Source organism: Taeniopygia guttata, chromosome 1 (genome assembly GCF_048771995.1).
Source record: "Taeniopygia guttata chromosome 1, bTaeGut7.mat, whole genome shotgun sequence".
Lineage (NCBI taxonomy): Eukaryota > Metazoa > Chordata > Aves > Passeriformes > Estrildidae > Taeniopygia > Taeniopygia guttata.
The window spans coordinates 15,360,276-15,377,448 of NC_133024.1; the positions used below are offsets into that span (position 1 = coordinate 15,360,276).

A 17,173-nucleotide genomic window follows, 5' to 3' on the forward strand; every position below is an offset into this window, starting at 1 on the left:
TAGCCAGGGACCTGTGTCATACAGCATCACCTCCCTCCAGAATGTCAGGATCTGGCTGCAGCTTGAGAAATGCTTGGGTGATGTAACACTCATTTTCTCGTGTTCAGCCACAGTATTATGGTTATAACAGGGTGGGTGACTTGGGAGGCAGTATCTATTCTCCAATGCAATAAAAGCTAATTATAGCTGAGTTGCTTCCTCTACTTATAAAGCTACTCAATTATGGAATTACTGAAGACTTCTGCCAGCAACTAGGAAAAAATGCCTTCAAACTAGGAGCTCACAGAGCACAATGCTGACATATTAAATGTATGTTTACTCATTTCTGGCAAAATCCCTCAAATATTGTTCATGTTGCTTACTGAGTTTCATCACGTGATATTACTCTTCTACATGCTGGCAAAATGCTGTTTAAAAGGTTCAGTACTTACACTCCTGATCTGACTCTTATATAAGGGTTTTTCTCAACATCCAGTTCTTCTAAACTGGCAACTGCACCTTGTATGCAGATGGGAAGTCCCTCTGTACTACCAGCTGCCAGGCAGAACTCCACCTCTGGAATGCCACAGTCCTGTGGAAACAAATCAAAGGGTAATGTTTATCCACACTTGCAGACTCTGCCCCTAAACATTTCCTTTTCTGCCCCATCTTCTCACCCTTCTCTGGCCTTTGTATGATAGAAGGGTTTTATTCTTTTTAAAGGAATTTTTAGAAAAGTTAAGGGAGGTAAATTTCCAGTTCCCACCAATTTTCAAAGAAGAAATTTATAGCTGTCAGGCTACCTGCAAAAAGGCCAGTTTAAATTTTCTCCAACCAAAGGACTGAACAGAATAATACTGACTTCTGCTTTTTTAAAAGGCAATGCTTCCATCACACACATGATGCATCCATTAATTAGAACTTTCCAGAAATATCTATTACATTCCCACTTCTGCCCCTCCATGACAATTAAATTCTGTAATGCAGAATCCAACTACAGTATCAAGCCATATGAGTTCAATATTTTTGTTGTGCTAAATAAATCTACAGCATTTTAGATGAAGAAAGGAAAAAAGATCAGTATTAGAAAACATCTACTTTGTTAAGTAGACACTTTAGCAATTTTCCTGTTACCAGAAAGCAACAACCTCTGCTTCTTTACTGGAGGTTTACGAGTGAGGTTTACCATGCCGGAGAAAAACCTTGTTGACCACATGCTCCTCTCTAACATTTGCAGGGATTTTATTGAGCCACCCTCATTTTACAGTATTTCTATAACATGCATTGCCAACACTTTCTTCCCCAGCACTCAAACACATTGTGAACCAACGAGGATCTTCTGCAAGTCCCTGCTTCAGCAGGGTGCTCCGGACCAGTGGGAAGCAGCTCACGTGTGCAGCTGGAAAACTTCACTTCTCAGCCATAACCTCCCAAAACACTTCCCCTTCTCCTCCTGACCAACAGGCCCATTTGCTTTAGGACAGAGGGCTTGGACAGCATACAGAGATTCCCAAAATCCTAAAGGTGGCTGGAGGAAGGTGCCCTCTGCATGTGAGCTAGAGAAGAGGGATGAGGAGCGGTCTCTGAGCGTGCCCCCAGGGAAGCACCCAATTTCTGGATTTGGGGAGGACCCAGGAAGGGCACACCATGACAGAGAGCCTGCATGGACCGTGGCTCCTGAAAGGAAGAACATAAGAGCTTGCAGAGAAACCCAGCAAGAGGGTACAAAAGCCCTGGAAGCTCCAGCACCTCATCTCATGACAGCACCTGCAGTGCTCTTGTTTTGCACGTGGTTTTTAGTGGGGTTTTCATGGAGTAACAGCTCACTTCTAGGTTAGCACGACTTTTTCATTAGCTATTGAACTGTCAGCACTAAGTGTGGCAATTAGAATAGATGCACTTCAGGATATTTCACTTTCCTCCTGAGACCCGAGGCAACACAGTAATACTGATTTGGCAACTCTCACACCCACACAATCACGTTTCCTCTGTATTGTACCTTGCAAACAATTCTCACTCTTTGTTTTTAGAGGAGAAACTGCAATACCGGAATTTTTATTTTCAGATTAACAAACCCAGAAAAACCAGGAAAAAAGACTTTCTAGTATAATGTTGCTTTATGGGAAAATGCTAAGGAACTCCATTTCTCAATTCTAAGCATATTGCTTGACAAGACTTAAAAAAAATAAAATCTCCCCATAGTTTTCACATGTATATGTATCTTATTAAATCAAAGTTGAGAAATATTTGAAGTCTGTGGTTTTTTTTCCTAAAAATATCTGACATGTAAGAAGGCTGAATTTCATAAATCCAACAATAAAGCTTGATCCCAAAAATCGGAAGTTGCACCTAGAGGAATTCCACAAATAATGATGCCAGATTGTTAATGGCTTCTGATAAATTCTGAAACTAAGTATCTACAAGACTAGACAAGTACAAAATAAAAGTATCTGCCTGAGGGCTCAGACAGAATATGAGATGGAGTATGCTTAATTTGAATTTAGTACAAGGCTTTTGCTTCTGTTTTTCATTTTAGATTTGAAGAAGCCAGTCTGTAAGCTCTTTTCAAGTCTGCTCTCCTGACTCTGAAGCTCATGAGGCAGTCACCAGCTCAAGAGATGACAAATGTACCAGGGTAAGTAAAGCACAAACACTCATAATAAAGTCTATCCTATTTATCACTATCTCTTTCCAGCCAGATTTTGAAAGCAATAAAAAACCTCTACTCCTAGTGATTGTATTTTTGTGTGTGTTCTAGATTAAGTCCACAAATTTCTTTCATAAAGTGCCACACAATAAACTGAGGTTTTCATCAAAACCAATTCAAATATTTATTTTTAAAGGTGGTAACATGGTCAAGCAAGAAGTACATCATATTTTCTAAGCACATTTTTTTAAAGTCACAAATACACATTTTGACTTAAATATGGAGTTCAATTTACCTGTACTGATGCACAGACTGCAGAAAAAGGTAACATTTATTATTACTGTATGAGATTAATACTATATATTTGCAGATGTATATTCTGTGCCATGCCATTAATTTATACAATTCAAGCATGCAAACTTAGCTTGGTAAATATTGGCCTCAGCATGTTCATATTTGCCTGAGCATATTTAACAGCCCTCATTACTCTCAGAGGGTCCTTTAACATTCCCAATGAAGCCATCATCTTTAGAAACAAAATGAAAACCACACAAATATGACAGCAGTCAGGTGGAGATCCTTCAGTACAAAGCCCTGCCATCTGCAAGGCGTCAAGATTTGGAAATAAGATACACACAGGCACAACTATTATCATGCAAAACTGCTAGCACAGTATTTCAGCCCAGATCCCAAATGGGAAGGTTTCCTCCCTAAACCCACCCCTCAAACTGTGCCACCCCCCATCACAAGCAGTCTAAACTCATTCACTGTCCTACAGACACATCAGGCAAAAACAGAGTAAAAAGCAGAGCAAACAGATTAGGCAGCTGTGCTCATTTCCAGGGATAATACACAACCACCAAGTGCTTAGGTAGATGACAGCCTCCAGGCATCCCTCTCTGCCTGCCTTACTCTGTGGTATTCTCCCACCTCCACGCAGTCATCCTGGAATGCCTGTGCTTCCCTCGTGGTCTTAAGCAAGCTGGGATGTTTGCAAAGCACATGGAACACTTACAGACACCTCCAGAAGAGTAACAGGGCCCTCAGCAGAAAGCTGAAAGCTCCTTCTGAAGAGGATTTACACAACCCTTAAGCCTTTAGTACTAAATATTCCTCTTTAGTGGCATCTCTGACATTTTTCTAGCCTGACCAAGAGGTCCAGCAGAAGTGACAGACCTAAAGCCTTCAACCCCCTCAAGGTGGTCTTGGCTGTTTATCCTTCTTCTGGATCTAGGATTACAGCCCTAACAGCTCCAGCAGGGCTAAATAAACTCAGCACTGTTAGGTCTTCTCCTTGGACCTGTCAGCTGTGGTGACTGAAGTGATCAAATTAGCCTGCTTAACTGGGGTAGTTTTGTGTCAACAACAGGACAAAGAATGACTCAAGTCTGGCTTCTTAAGAGAAATGCCAGAACAAGGATGAGAGAAGAGCCTATGGAAAACCAGGTCTGATTAGTTCTGGTATTAACATGATTGCTTTGTAATACAGTCTAGACACCATTTCACTTTAGATACACATTTTGTCTTTAGGATGCTATCTGCTTCTGGAGCTTTGTTTTTTTTTTTTTTAATTGGACCTGTTGGTCATCCAGGCTTTTTTACCCATTCCTAATTCTTACTCCCAGTGCTCCAGCACTGTACCACTCTTGCTACCACCCACCACCACCAAACCCAGCTACAGAACTCAAGAGGGCTGGTAAATAAAACAATACAAAGGAAATAAATGATTACTGTTCTGTAAAAACCAGCAAGCAAATGAGACCATCTGAAGCTGCTGGGTGTCTTCTTATGGCATCTGCCAAAGTAGTCCCTGTTAAATTATTAGCTTCTTTTCACCTGGCAAACCACACAAACAAAAGAAACACACCCTTCATGTAATAGTGTGAACAATCCCATTACAAAGAGCTTTGCTTAAGAAGATTCCACAAGGAGTCCAAGTATTCCCTGCCTAACCATCTTGAAGACAGAGATTATAAACTGCTGTTTCAGATCCCTTGTCACCTTGCAAAACAGTGGTTCATATGATTAATCCAGAATGGAGGCACCAGGAACTCTTCTTGGCTCTTATTTTTGGGAACATAACATTTAGCACCCTCTTTGGGCTTCCAGAAACAGATAGAAAAAAGCCCAATGTGTGCAGAAAGGTAAAAATGTATTTACACTAGGCCAGAGAAATGACCTGGCTAAAGAGACTGTGCTGCAGGAGCTGCACTGAACCTGGGTGTGCAGGCAGACTTTGCTAGCCTTGGCTTGTGTCTTAGAGGAAATCAGTCTCCACATCATTTCAGACATGTCTTCATTTTACTGGTTGCACAATCTGTTTGTTTGGAATCTCCTCCCCACAGTTTTCTTGAAATTAAATACACTTAGATACACCTAATGCATATCCATGGTCAGCCAAGCCACAAGCTAATCAAAAACTTTACAGAATCTCTGCTTTTTGGGGAGGCTTGAAGGTAAATCAAGAACACAAAGCTACTGGCAGACTGTTCTTCAGTCAATATGCTAGTAAAAAAATAAAATATTAAATGTACCTCCTACAGTTTCCTTACTAAAAAACAGTTTCTCCTCTTCTTGGCAAGCTATTTCCTTCTCAAATATTTAGCCAATGTTCAAATCTGCTAACTCAAGGAAACTGAGATCCATTAAACAAAGACCATTAAAAAAAACTACTTGAAAAATTGGAAGACAAGCCAGACAACCTGGACACAGAGCCAGTATGGCCAAACTATCCTGGAGAAAAGACACTGACAGCCTGTGAAAAAGAAAATGGCAGTAAAATACACACACACAAGCTGCCGGAAAAAGAATCCACCATCTGTCAAATAAAAACAAAGCCTATATTTTTCACAAAAATAAATACATAAAATAGCACTTTAGGAAGCTACCTTCCAAAAGCAGTTCCACCACAGCTAAAAAACAACCAAAAACAGTAGGGATGCCTTCAGGAATCAAGATGTAGAGGACAAAACTTGGCCTAGTGAGGGCACTAAACGCACCAACCACATGTGCTAGAGGTTTAATTTACATGAGGAAAGTGTTGATTACCGAACTAGTGTACGGTAACAAAGCTTTCCATCTGTGTTCTACATAAATGAGCCACAGACTGGAAGAAGAATGAAAGTCAAACCTATTCAGCTGTACTGCAAAGGTTTTTATCAAGCATGATGAAGTTAAAAAAGTATCTTTCCTATCCAAGAGTCTTCTTTCATAGCCAAGACACATCCAGCTTCCCTTGGCTGTTATTGTGGAATACCTTTATTGATTTAGTTGTCTTCCACATTACTGATCAACATTCATATTGCATATTGGTCAAATGCTTTTATTATGTTTAGCTCAAATAAATGTTAACTTCATTATTCTTGCCTTCAGTCAGCCTCTTTTGAATTAATGAATTTCTAAGTTTTTTAAGAGAATGAAGAATTGTTTGTAATTGTTATAACATTATGCCCCTGTACTGATGACAGAAAGGTTATCAATTTTAAAATGACCTCTATACCAGCAGAAAACAGAAAAACCACTTTACTGAAAATCTTTCAGATTGTGATACAAATGATAATTCACCACACAGCAGAGGCCACTGCCCTGTAAGTAACTGGAATGTTACACTGAACAATGACACCACTAAGTCTTCTTAAATCACAAGATCTGGAAAATATATTCCTCATTCACTGAATAACAATGGATGCATTATATTTAGTTTTAGACATTTGATTCTTATCTTTTCAACAAAAAGCCTTCTAAACTGATGGCTGTAGGCAGAGCTACGTGCTGTAGGTGTACCACTGGTCCAAGTGGAGATCTTACAGATGGCACAAAAGCTGTAGAGGGAATGGCAGCAGTTTTTGGAGGCTACACTGTACAAACAGGATTGGAAACCCAGCCACTACTGGAGCAGAAGCCATACAGACGCAGCAGACAGCTTAAGATAAAAACTTCTTCAAAAATATGAATTGATTCCATTTAATTGCAAGTAACTGGACAGGTAAACATCTAAAAGTGGGGGAGCCTGTGTCATGTGAGGGTGGTGGCAAAGAAACATAACCACCTCCTCAATGACTCAGGAAGAGAGGGAAATTTAGCACAGCTAAAGTCCTGGAATTTATCACCTAGAAAGTGAAAAAACTGAGTCACAGCAAATTTGAATAAAGTCAGGAACACTACACACACATTGTCCATTGCTGGTAATACACCACTGTGACCAACAAATCAATTATGCATGTGAGAATATTGTGGAGAAAGTCTGTACCTTTGTTACGTGTTTGATGGAACCAACTGTGAGGTTTCTTCGATGATGTTTTATGCCTGGGAGATCCCAAAGGTGATCCAGCACAGTTTCTCCTTCTTCTAGTACATGTTTTCGACCCTGGAACTTTGGTTTCTCATAGAAAATCCAACTGCAAGAATGATAAAATGAACTGAGTCACTGCTGGTAGAGCACATCTGATGGAAAGTCCAGGAAAAAGCTCTTCTTACCAATACAAATATCACATCTTTCTTATGCTGTCTCTCAGTAGTCACATCAATACTTTGGTATTGTTAAGTAAAATACACAGTTCTTCTCCAGGACAAAATATAAAATAAAAATGCAGCTAAACTACAATGGGAATGAATAGCCTTATTTTACCAGGACAAATATATAAACTGTCACATCAAAATGTGTCCTGTTCAGGCAGACACTATAAAAGGCAGAAAACATACTAATAATGGCATTCAGTATTTCCTAGAATGTGAAAGAAATGTATGCAAAACCATACAAGGCTGCCTCAAAACTGCATAAATGTGACATGCATGGCTGACAGTTAGAAACATTCCCTGTAAGCATCACCAATTAAATTCCAATGCAACAACTGATACAGATCTGACCCCAGCTTCCCAAAGCAAATTGAGGAACACTTGCAAACTTAAAGGTCCTTGTATATATCCTTCTGTATCCACATTCCTTTCAATGCCACATGAAAACTAGCAGTTGAGAATGTTCATTTGATGGTCCTTCTGCAACAGCTACTGTATAATGAAACTGAACCGTAAAAATCCATCTTTTTATTTTTCAATATATATATTTCTAGTCATGGTTATGGCTGCACTGGCTCAGCACTTCAGACAAGAGCTCTAAACTCACTTGTGGCTCTATTAGAAACTTTCCATTTGAAGCGAGCTCTCAGGAGAAACAATTTTTTTTTTTTAGTGCAGTATTTAAAGCCTTGTTTTATGCCTTTTCAGTGGTATCAGTCTAATTATAAAGCAAGAAAAAGACACTACTGCAGATGGGACATGTGTCATAAATAAAAGAAATAAAAACACAAGAGGAACACAGAGGCAGTCTTTTGGAAAGACTATTTAAATATGACCTGGATTTCTTACCATCCTCTAATTATCCTAAGTACTGTTCCAGTGGGAAAGATCCACGATGAGGCATCTAGCACATCAGAATGAACTTCTTGTTTACTTTTGTTGCCACAAGTATCATAAATAATAATCTGAAACAATACAGAATGCATGCAAATGAGGGCCCATTTCAACACAGAGCACAGACAGTTATTTTTTTGCTCGCAATTTGTGCCCACTCAACTGAGAGTTTCTTCCTTTATGAAACACTCTACTCAATGAAAACAATTGCTGAGAAAGACAGCAAAATTACTAGTGGCAGGATTTTAAATAATATATTCTCAATATTAGCATGGGAAAGCACATGCTATTAATACATAAAAATAGAGAAAATTAGACTAACTACTTCAGACACTTTCCATTCAAAAATTACAGTATGACAAATTATTCCATGTATCATATTGAGTAATGTGACACAAACTCTGCTTACCTTCCCTGGTCTTGGGTTGTATTTGAGACTTGCCCTGTCAATGAGGTTCTGAAAATAAGAGGACACGGCAAACAACTATTAAGAACTACAACAATGGCACAAAGCACAGGCAGATTATTCTGGGTCCATTATTCCTGTACAGGTACACAACTGTCTTTAGTAGATAAAACCAATATTTATTTCACTGCCATTCAGAGCTGGTGTAAATTATTTAACAGGGTCAATCAGCAGAAAGCAGCATGTGCTAGAAAGGAAGAGGTGGTATGGAAGTTATAACCTTTACAAATGTATTACCCCTTCCCAGCAAACAATAAACTGCATTTCTTAATAGAGGAAAGAACAAAACATACATCTGACACAGACTGGAATATTCCAAATATCATGGAAAGACTTCTTCAATTACACACTTGGTCTATGTGGCACTTTCAGATTCTAAACATGGGAAGAACTCTTTCCATACCCTCATTTGCCATTGCTTTAAGCAAACTGAAGAAAGAAATTCTAATCTATGGAAGCAGCTACCTTATCTACTTGCTGACTGAGCTATAGTTTGTAGAAGACTGTGATGAAATATCAAAGAGCCCAGTAAGCTGATATTTATACCTTTTTTTGGACAAGACAACTCTATTAATCTCAGAAGTGAAAGAAATAAAAGAATAATTTTCATCTAAAAGGCAATTCCATCATCTCCAGGTTGAAATGTCCTTAACATAGAGAAGTCTGTCTTGTGTTATTACAGAGACTTTATTTCCCCATTTTACCTTCTGTTCACATACTCTGTTTTACAGTTAAATTGCTTTCACCTGTGTGCTGAACCAAGACTTGAATTGAGGAACACTTTTATCTTTTAAAATTTATCAGAATACTTTTTTTAAACTATGAAATAAAAAACCCTAATAACTTCTGATAAAAACTTCTGATCACTTTTATGATAAAAACTTAATTAAAAGGAAGCAAGGAGGATAGGGAAGCAGCAACTTTGAATCTGGGCTAATCACTTTGATTATAAATATCATGTGACATGACATCTTACCTCTGACAGTTCTCCCAGTTTTGGCACGGCATTGTCTTGAAACCAATGAATCTTTGGCTGCAGCATATCCTGGAGAATGCTTCCAAACCTGGTCCCCTTTTCAGAAGAGCCTTTTCTGGCAGATTTCAAGTACTGGTAGTACACACTTGTAGGAGGCTGTGTTACAGCAGCATCAGCTTTCTCTGGAACTGGTTTACAAGGTATCTGACTGGGAGAAGACACATCTGGAAATTCTTCTGGTTGCTCCTGTGTGTCAAGCTGTTCTTTTGAAAGAAGAAATGATTGTTCAAGAAAAGATCTACTTTGGTCATTTGATTGAGGGGTTCCTTTAAAATTCTCTCTGCACTGACTTGAAAGGCAGTTTTCTCTCTCAATATCAAGAATGTTTTCCTCATATGAAGGTTCTTCCTCCTCTTCCTCCACCACATCCTCCTCATCCTCCTCCTCTTTGCTGAAGCGAGCAGTGAACTGCAAGCGTTCAGACACTGACTGGAGGAGGGAAAGCACAGAAGCGTGGTCAGAGCTGTCTTTGGAGACTCCCCCAGGACGGCTTTCTGGAGACACGTCCGTGGACAGCAGATCTTCCTGGGAGCTGTCGTCCTCGTAGATGGGAGACAGAGAGAAAGGATAAACTCTGTAGCGCTTGGCCTCCACACTCAGGAAGGACTCTGAGCCTCGGCTCTCTGCTGCTTCACTCACCTTGCTGTCCTGCCCATAAAGACAGACTGACTCCTGCTTGTTTCTTGCTCTAGCATGCCTTAGATGATCTATAGTATCTGAAGGCAAATTAGAAGGAGAAAGAGAACCAGTTTGCATCTCATCAGTTGAGACAGATTTGTTTTCAGTTTGAAGAGCACCTTCGTAAATGATGGTAAAAGAACTATTTTCCCACTGTTCAATTAGTGGAGAAGAGGCCAAAAGTTCTGTTGGTTCCTTCATGTTATTGCTGCAATCCAGGCCATTTTCTTCAAGCTGATAATTTCTTTCCATTTCTTGACCCTTGATTTGTGCCAGCTTCAGGTTCTCATTATTTTGGGCAAAGACTGTGTCAAAGCAGTGTTTCCCTTCACTGCCCTCTCCAGGAACAGACAGTTCATGTACCATGGACTGTGTATCTAATCCAGTATTAATCTCTGCTCCCTCATTTGCCCCTTCTGCTCGTTCCTCTTCGCTCTCCACTGCCTTTGAATTTTGTAAGGTTGCTTTTACTTGTACAGCAACTTCCTCTGCAACCTCTTTCCCATAGAGTTCATACAGACTGTCCTCTGCATTGCTTTCCAGAGACATCTGAGAGCTGCTTTTATCTTTGGAGTCACTCTGCAGGCCGATACATTCTTCACCACACATAAAAGATGACGAATTAACATTTACAGCTGGCAGCAGTGTGCGCTCTGGCATATTTGTATTATTGCACAAACCTTTTAACTGCAATGGCAAAAGTGTTTCTTCAGCCACAGTAGTATCTCTATCTATTAACTGTAAAGTTCCATCAGATTTTCTACTTATTGCTGATACTCTGCCACACATTTCTGCTGCAGCCAGATGGTCACATACCCTTCCATTGTGCCTCTCTTTTGCTGGTGTCAGAAGATCTGATTCTGGCCTTGCTGAACTGCCACAGGAAAGAAATCCGTTTGTTTGACAAGTAATTGCATTATTTGCTACCTTTTCATCTCTTTGGAGCCAATCTATGCCATTTTCCATACAATTTGGAGGCAAAGGAGGATCTGAGCAATCTGCCTTTTCACACTTTACAGCTACAGTCTGAGTTTCAATCATCTCTGTTGGTTCCTGAGAGTTGGCAGGAAACCTCATATCCAAACTTAAAGCCTTTGGCATTTCAGCCTCAGGTTTAGGCTGAACATTTCCAGTAAACCTTTTCCTCTCAGTGCCTTGCTGATGATTGGATGCCAGTTTCTGTATGGCTGAGTTAATGACCCCATCAACTGTTTCTTTTGCTTTTAGTTCTAGTGCCCTATGTAGGTCAGTTTTATCAGGGATGCAAGAGAGTATCTTTCCATCTTGATTATTTGTATCCACTCTTTCATTTTCTGTAAGCGAAGATGAGCCTCCTCCACTGGTCTCATTAAAAGCTTTTAATGACTGCACAGCTGACTGGGTTTCTCCTGCTGCCAGCTGTACACTTTCAGCCTTCTGATAATTTGCAATATCCATATTAATTGAACCATCCTTGCTCCCACAAAGCTGGCAGACACCAAAGCCTTCTTTTGCTATAATTTCTTCTGTAGCCAAATGCAAAACCAAGTCCACTATTTCTTCTGCTTTCTTCAGCAAAACAGCAGCATCTGGGAAAGAAGATTCTTGTCCTTTCCCAGAACAAAAACCATTTGCCTGGGCAGGTGCAGCAGCTTTTTGGCCAGAAGGGGCTTCCAAAGGAGCAGAAGCACCAAGAATCACCTGTCCCACAGCATCCCTGCACATGGTCTTAGAATGGGCTGACTGGGATGCAGTTTCCAAAGATACCAAAGGACAGATGGGTGATGGCACTGCCTCTGCCAGGACACTGCCATCAGCCTGTTGTGTGGAGAAGGCCTCATCTGCCCCATCACTAGCTCTGTGACTGGAAGAATTACTGCTCCCCTGAGCAGTGCTGGACATCTCCAAGGCAGAAACAGGAAGGTTGGAGGTTTCTCTGGATACCAGAGGAAGAGAAGTAGGCCTGGAGATACAAACAACCTCTGCATCTACTCCATCAGAACAGCTATCAAGCATAGGAGGAGTAATCTCAGGCTCCAGAGAATCTGATGGCCACAAAGTTCTCAGGTCTCCTGAGCAAAGTGGCCCCTCGGTCACCCTGTTTACAGGGATTATTCCCCCGGACTCTGCAGCTGGAAAAATATAGCTGTCCTTTTCAGAAGCAGCAATCAGGCCATTTTCAGAGTTAGGGGCAGAAGGCAGCATTTTTCCTTGTCTGTCAGATGAAGAATCAATTACTGTGGGTGATAGTCCAAGTTTATTGCTGTTTTCCTTCTTGGAAGAAAAATTAATACACCTGCTTTCAGAAACAGGTGGAGATTCAGAAATTAAGTCTACAGCTTTTTCATGGGTGAAAGCAGAATGGTTGGTCAAAGGCTTTCCTTCAGATCTCAAGGCAGAATGAGGAACCATCATAGAGGTAGACTTGTGGGATGGAAGCACTGTCAGCTCATCAAAATTTGTTTTCACACTTTGAAACCCATGGGCACACGGTGACACATTGGCAAGGTTTTCCACCACAACCTCAGACAAAACCTTCATTATTTCCACACTCTCCATTCCTGGAGAAGGAAAACTAGTCTGCTCTGTGGCAGTATCCTTAGGATTCTCCACATGGATTAGCCTGTGACCATTTTGTACATGCACTGCTCTCCCTGACCCACTCAGTTCTTCATTACAAGTCTCCCTGCCCATGACTGTATCTTCATCATGTCCAATGAATGACACTGAAGCAGTTAGATTGCCTGTGGCCAAGCACTTTCCGCCTGCAGATTCCATGCTGAGTGAAGAAGGTATTTGTTCATTAAAAGGAAAAAGAAGAGTAGCAGCAAAGTTCTGTGGATTTTGCTCTCTTTCCACAGCTGTCACAAATTTCTGTGCATCACCATCTTTATTGTCACTCCTGGTGTGCTGATCTGCTTTCTGCTGAAATGTAGTGGTACTGAAATGAAGACTCTGGACATCCAGTCCTTGCTCTGAGTGATTATTCACTTGATGACTGCAGTAAAATTCTCCCTTCCCCACCTGCAGTTCTTGGTTAACAGTCTTGCTTTTTGACTTGGGCGAATGTAAACAATTATCCTGTATTTCTTTTGGGGACTCTTTATTACCTGCTTTACTACAATGATTTTCTTTATCAAAGTTAGAAGTGGCATTTTTGTCTGTCTGAAAGAGAGTTTCTGCTTCTCCTGGCAGTCCATCTTCTTTTCCAACCAAATTGTTTGCAGAGCTGACTTGAAGGGAATGAGTACTCTGTGAAGTGGAATTGGTTAGGATCCCGCTGTTTCTACCAGTAAATGGCAATAATGAATCTAGTGAATATGTCCTTTTAACTTTTGTTGCAGCTAAAGTAGATATAGTTCTTAAGTGTAAGTCATGACATGATTCAGTGGATGAAATTGTGGCCTTTGCAGTTCTTTCAGGTTTACTTCTACCCATGCAATGCTGAGCTTTACCAGACTGTTTGCTTCCCACTCTAACTGCAGAAGAATTTAACATGGCATCATCTTGGTGATCTTGACCCTCGTCTCTTCCATTTTCTTCTATCAGGCATCCTGATTTCACAGACAGAGTTGTCTGGACTCCTCCATTTTCTTTGGCTGTTGAAGCATTTCTGTTCTCAGGACTTTTCTCTCCTTTTCCAGTTTCTGACTGGTTCCTCAGGAGCTGCCTGATCCTTGCAGAACCCCGATATGTTGCGTATGTGACTGCGGGTGCTTCTGGCTTCCGTCGTCTCTGCCTGAAACAAGAATCATCAATATCAGCAGGGACAGACAATAAATTGCTGGCACAATAATAAAGGTTAGCACTAGCTGTGGAAAATGTAAAATACTGTTTTACTCCACAGGTTAGCACAAACTGTAGATTGCACTCAACACTATTTTCCTCCTTCTCCTGCTAAATAAAGGTTTGTGTGAGAAATTATATGGACACCACCTTTTACCAAAAAAGCCAACTTAAACTATAAGTTAAAAAGTAGATGCTAGTTTAACCAACTTCTATAATTTATTTTCTACCAGACAAGGGAATTACTACTGACAAGTGTCACTTCAAGGCAACACTTGCAGAGACATAAATAATCATCCTGTTTTGAAGATGTTTGATCCTTCTAAAGCTGGCCTGCAAATTAAAAATGAAGAAAATTTACTGTACTAATGTTCATTAAAATACTGAATTGATATTTAAACTTTTACCCAAGCTCTCAACATATTGTCAAAAAACAGGATGAGGAGAAACAAAATGTGGAGGAAAAAAGGAAGTATATAACAGAGGATGCTTTTTTGAACCACAGGGTAGTAAGGAAAGAGATTGAATGGAGAATGGTTAAGAATGAAGATTCTTGGAATGCTGGAGGGAATACCAAAATAAGAAAACTAGAAATGCTACAAGAAATTGGTAGATCTAGCAGTTCATTAGTCTAAAATCTAGCAGCAAAAAACAGTGAATGCAAAAACTAAAAAATTAAAGAGTCACCACAGAGGAACTGCGATCCTGCTCCTTCACTGCTCTTTCTCATAATACTAAGTTCAGAGCCTGTCACTTTCAATTTTCTGAAGAAGCAGTTTTTCTCCTTTCTTAAAACTGAGACATCACAAATACTCACCTTTCTTTCAAATGCTTCTCTCTTTCCCCCCTATTTTTCTGCCTGTTAAAGAATTCTTCCAAAAATCAGTCACTGTCAGCTTTTCCATTCTTCACCTTAAGACAAAGTAGATGCTCAGACTAGACTTGAACTCCCTTCTTCCTCAGCCTCCACTTAAACCAAGAAGAAACCCTTTCAAACTCTGCCCTAGATCTGCTAACACAGTGAATGCTGGAATCAGCCATTCAGCTGTTGGGAAAATTGTCCTGCTCATTTCAGGAGACTCTCTTGGGCAAAAATAACAACAACATAAAAAGGTGTTGACTAAGATTTTGATTTCTAATATAAAAGTGTTGCAGTATACAAAAATAGCTTAATAGCCTCTAAAAGCTCTTGGCACCTTCCCTCATTCATTCAATTTGTTTAGAAGTTGTTACAGCTCTGAGAAGTTATTGAGAAGAAATAATTTAAGTGAGAAATAAAAAATAAATTTGCTAAGGAAAGTCAAACATCTGAGTATCATTGAGTAACTGTAACTTCAATTCCCATCTGTATGGATTTTGAATGTATATTCTCTCAAAAGATATATAAGAATATAAAAATAGAATGGATTCATAAATCTAAAAATAGAATCTATTCTTCTGGCAAGATTTTAGAGGCCAAGATTCTTACTTCAGTATTCATTTTATTTTGAAGAGAGAACTTAATGCTATTTAAAATCACATGTAAAGAATACAGAGTACAAATGAAGTAAATGTGGAATTATTCAAATTCATAAACATTAAAAGAGATATAAACAGCCATTTATATATATGTTTTACTTTGTCAGGTACCTTTAGGCTAATGCCAAAATACATTAATATGGGCATTTAGACTTTGTGAGAACTTGAATATTCAGTTTGTACTGGGATTAAATTTACTGTCATCTCTGATGGAGCAAAATCTCAATATAGAGTTTGTTAGCCAGGTATATATATTAAGTCACAGAGAAAACAGCAAAGTCCTGTATAAATAGCACATCTCCCAACTTGCCAAGTTAGATGCCTACATTTAGTCTTCTGCAGCACCAGTTTTGTTTCCAGAGATACCAGCACTGGTACCTGCTAAACATCACACACTCCATTTGTTAAAATGGCTGCCTTGAGGATTCCCAATCCTCCAAAGAGACATAAACATTTCTGAGTGAAAAAAACCAAAACATGGTGGAGAAAAAAGGTAGTAAAAAACCCCACATCATTTTAATATTCTCTAAAACTCCAGAGATCCTAAAAATGTGAGTGGAAGGATCTGTTGAGTTCTGCAGTGTAGTATATTTACTCAGCATCAGTCACAGTCATACTAAAAATAAGTCTTAAGAATGTAAGACCTGATCATGCTCTTATTCAGAATTAACCTTACTGAGTAACCTTTCCTGCTTTAAATAATCACTATTAAGCTTTTACAAACTCCTCTATACTTTGGCCAACCTCAAAAATAAAAGCTGGTCTACAAGTGCCCTGAATCCAGAGGAAATTTCTTTTAAGAGAACAAGCAGAACAGATATTGGCACCATTTCTCAAAAAGAAAAAGAAGTTTTACAGATTCTTGTACAGATCAATTGTAATGAATAAATGGTATTGCAAGATGCCAAATACTCATTTCCACCAAAACCAAGGCAAGACAATTAATAGCCTGACAAGAATTAGCTTTTACTAAGTGTCTTTTATATCATGGTTTATATTTTTGTATGGTATGAAGTGGGGAGAATTCAGATTTATGTACAAACGTGGTAAGAACCAGTACTCCAGAAGAAACCTGGAACATGCCTTTCCAGTTGTCAAACTCTGCCTTTGAATTCTTCATGTAAGCTCAGAAATTCTGAAACCCAAAGCATCAGATATGGAATAAATAAGTAGATTTTACAGAAGGGATGCCAGTGAGAAGCCAGCATGATTGGGTTCTATATCCACACTGACTAGAGCTACATATCACACTAAACCAGTATTTATTACAGATGATCAGAGAAAAAAAAAATTACTCAGAAGATTTTTTTTTTTTGCCTATGTGGCAACCGTTATAATTTCTCCCAATTCTTTTTGCTCTCTGCTTGGCTTCTGAGGGAATTTCATGCTCCAATTGACCAATTTGAAGTCAGAAGACTCGATGCCATTTGCCCCTTGGAGAATTGTGCACAAACCTAAATCTGAGGAGCACTGGCTCCAGCTCCTCTTCAGTGACAGAGCCCCAGCCTGCGCCAGTGTCTCCCAACATGCAGCTCTGCTCTCCTGCAGGCTTCATTCTACCAAGACTTTTGCCAGTGAGCTCTATTTTCAACCAGAACCAATCTACCCTCCACACACAAGGCAACTTCAGAGTGCCTGACCTTTGATAAAGAATTTGCTTCTCAGCATATTATAA

General features: G+C 39.6%; 1 protein-coding gene across 1 annotated transcript in view; it reads right to left on the reverse strand.

Annotated features, from left to right (window-relative positions):
• CRYBG3 (crystallin beta-gamma domain containing 3) overlaps positions 1 to 17,173 on the reverse strand; it is a 79,853-nt gene that overhangs the window by 30,038 nt on the left and 32,642 nt on the right. Inside the window, exons 4-8 of the mRNA XM_030263801.4 lie at positions 9,478 to 13,933; positions 8,445 to 8,492; positions 7,991 to 8,106; positions 6,876 to 7,023; positions 432 to 571 (exon numbers count right to left, since the gene is read on the reverse strand). Coding sequence (XP_030119661.4) covers positions 432 to 571; positions 6,876 to 7,023; positions 7,991 to 8,106; positions 8,445 to 8,492; positions 9,478 to 13,933 — 4,908 coding nt within the window. The remainder of the gene's footprint in view (positions 1 to 431; positions 572 to 6,875; positions 7,024 to 7,990; positions 8,107 to 8,444; positions 8,493 to 9,477; positions 13,934 to 17,173) is intronic.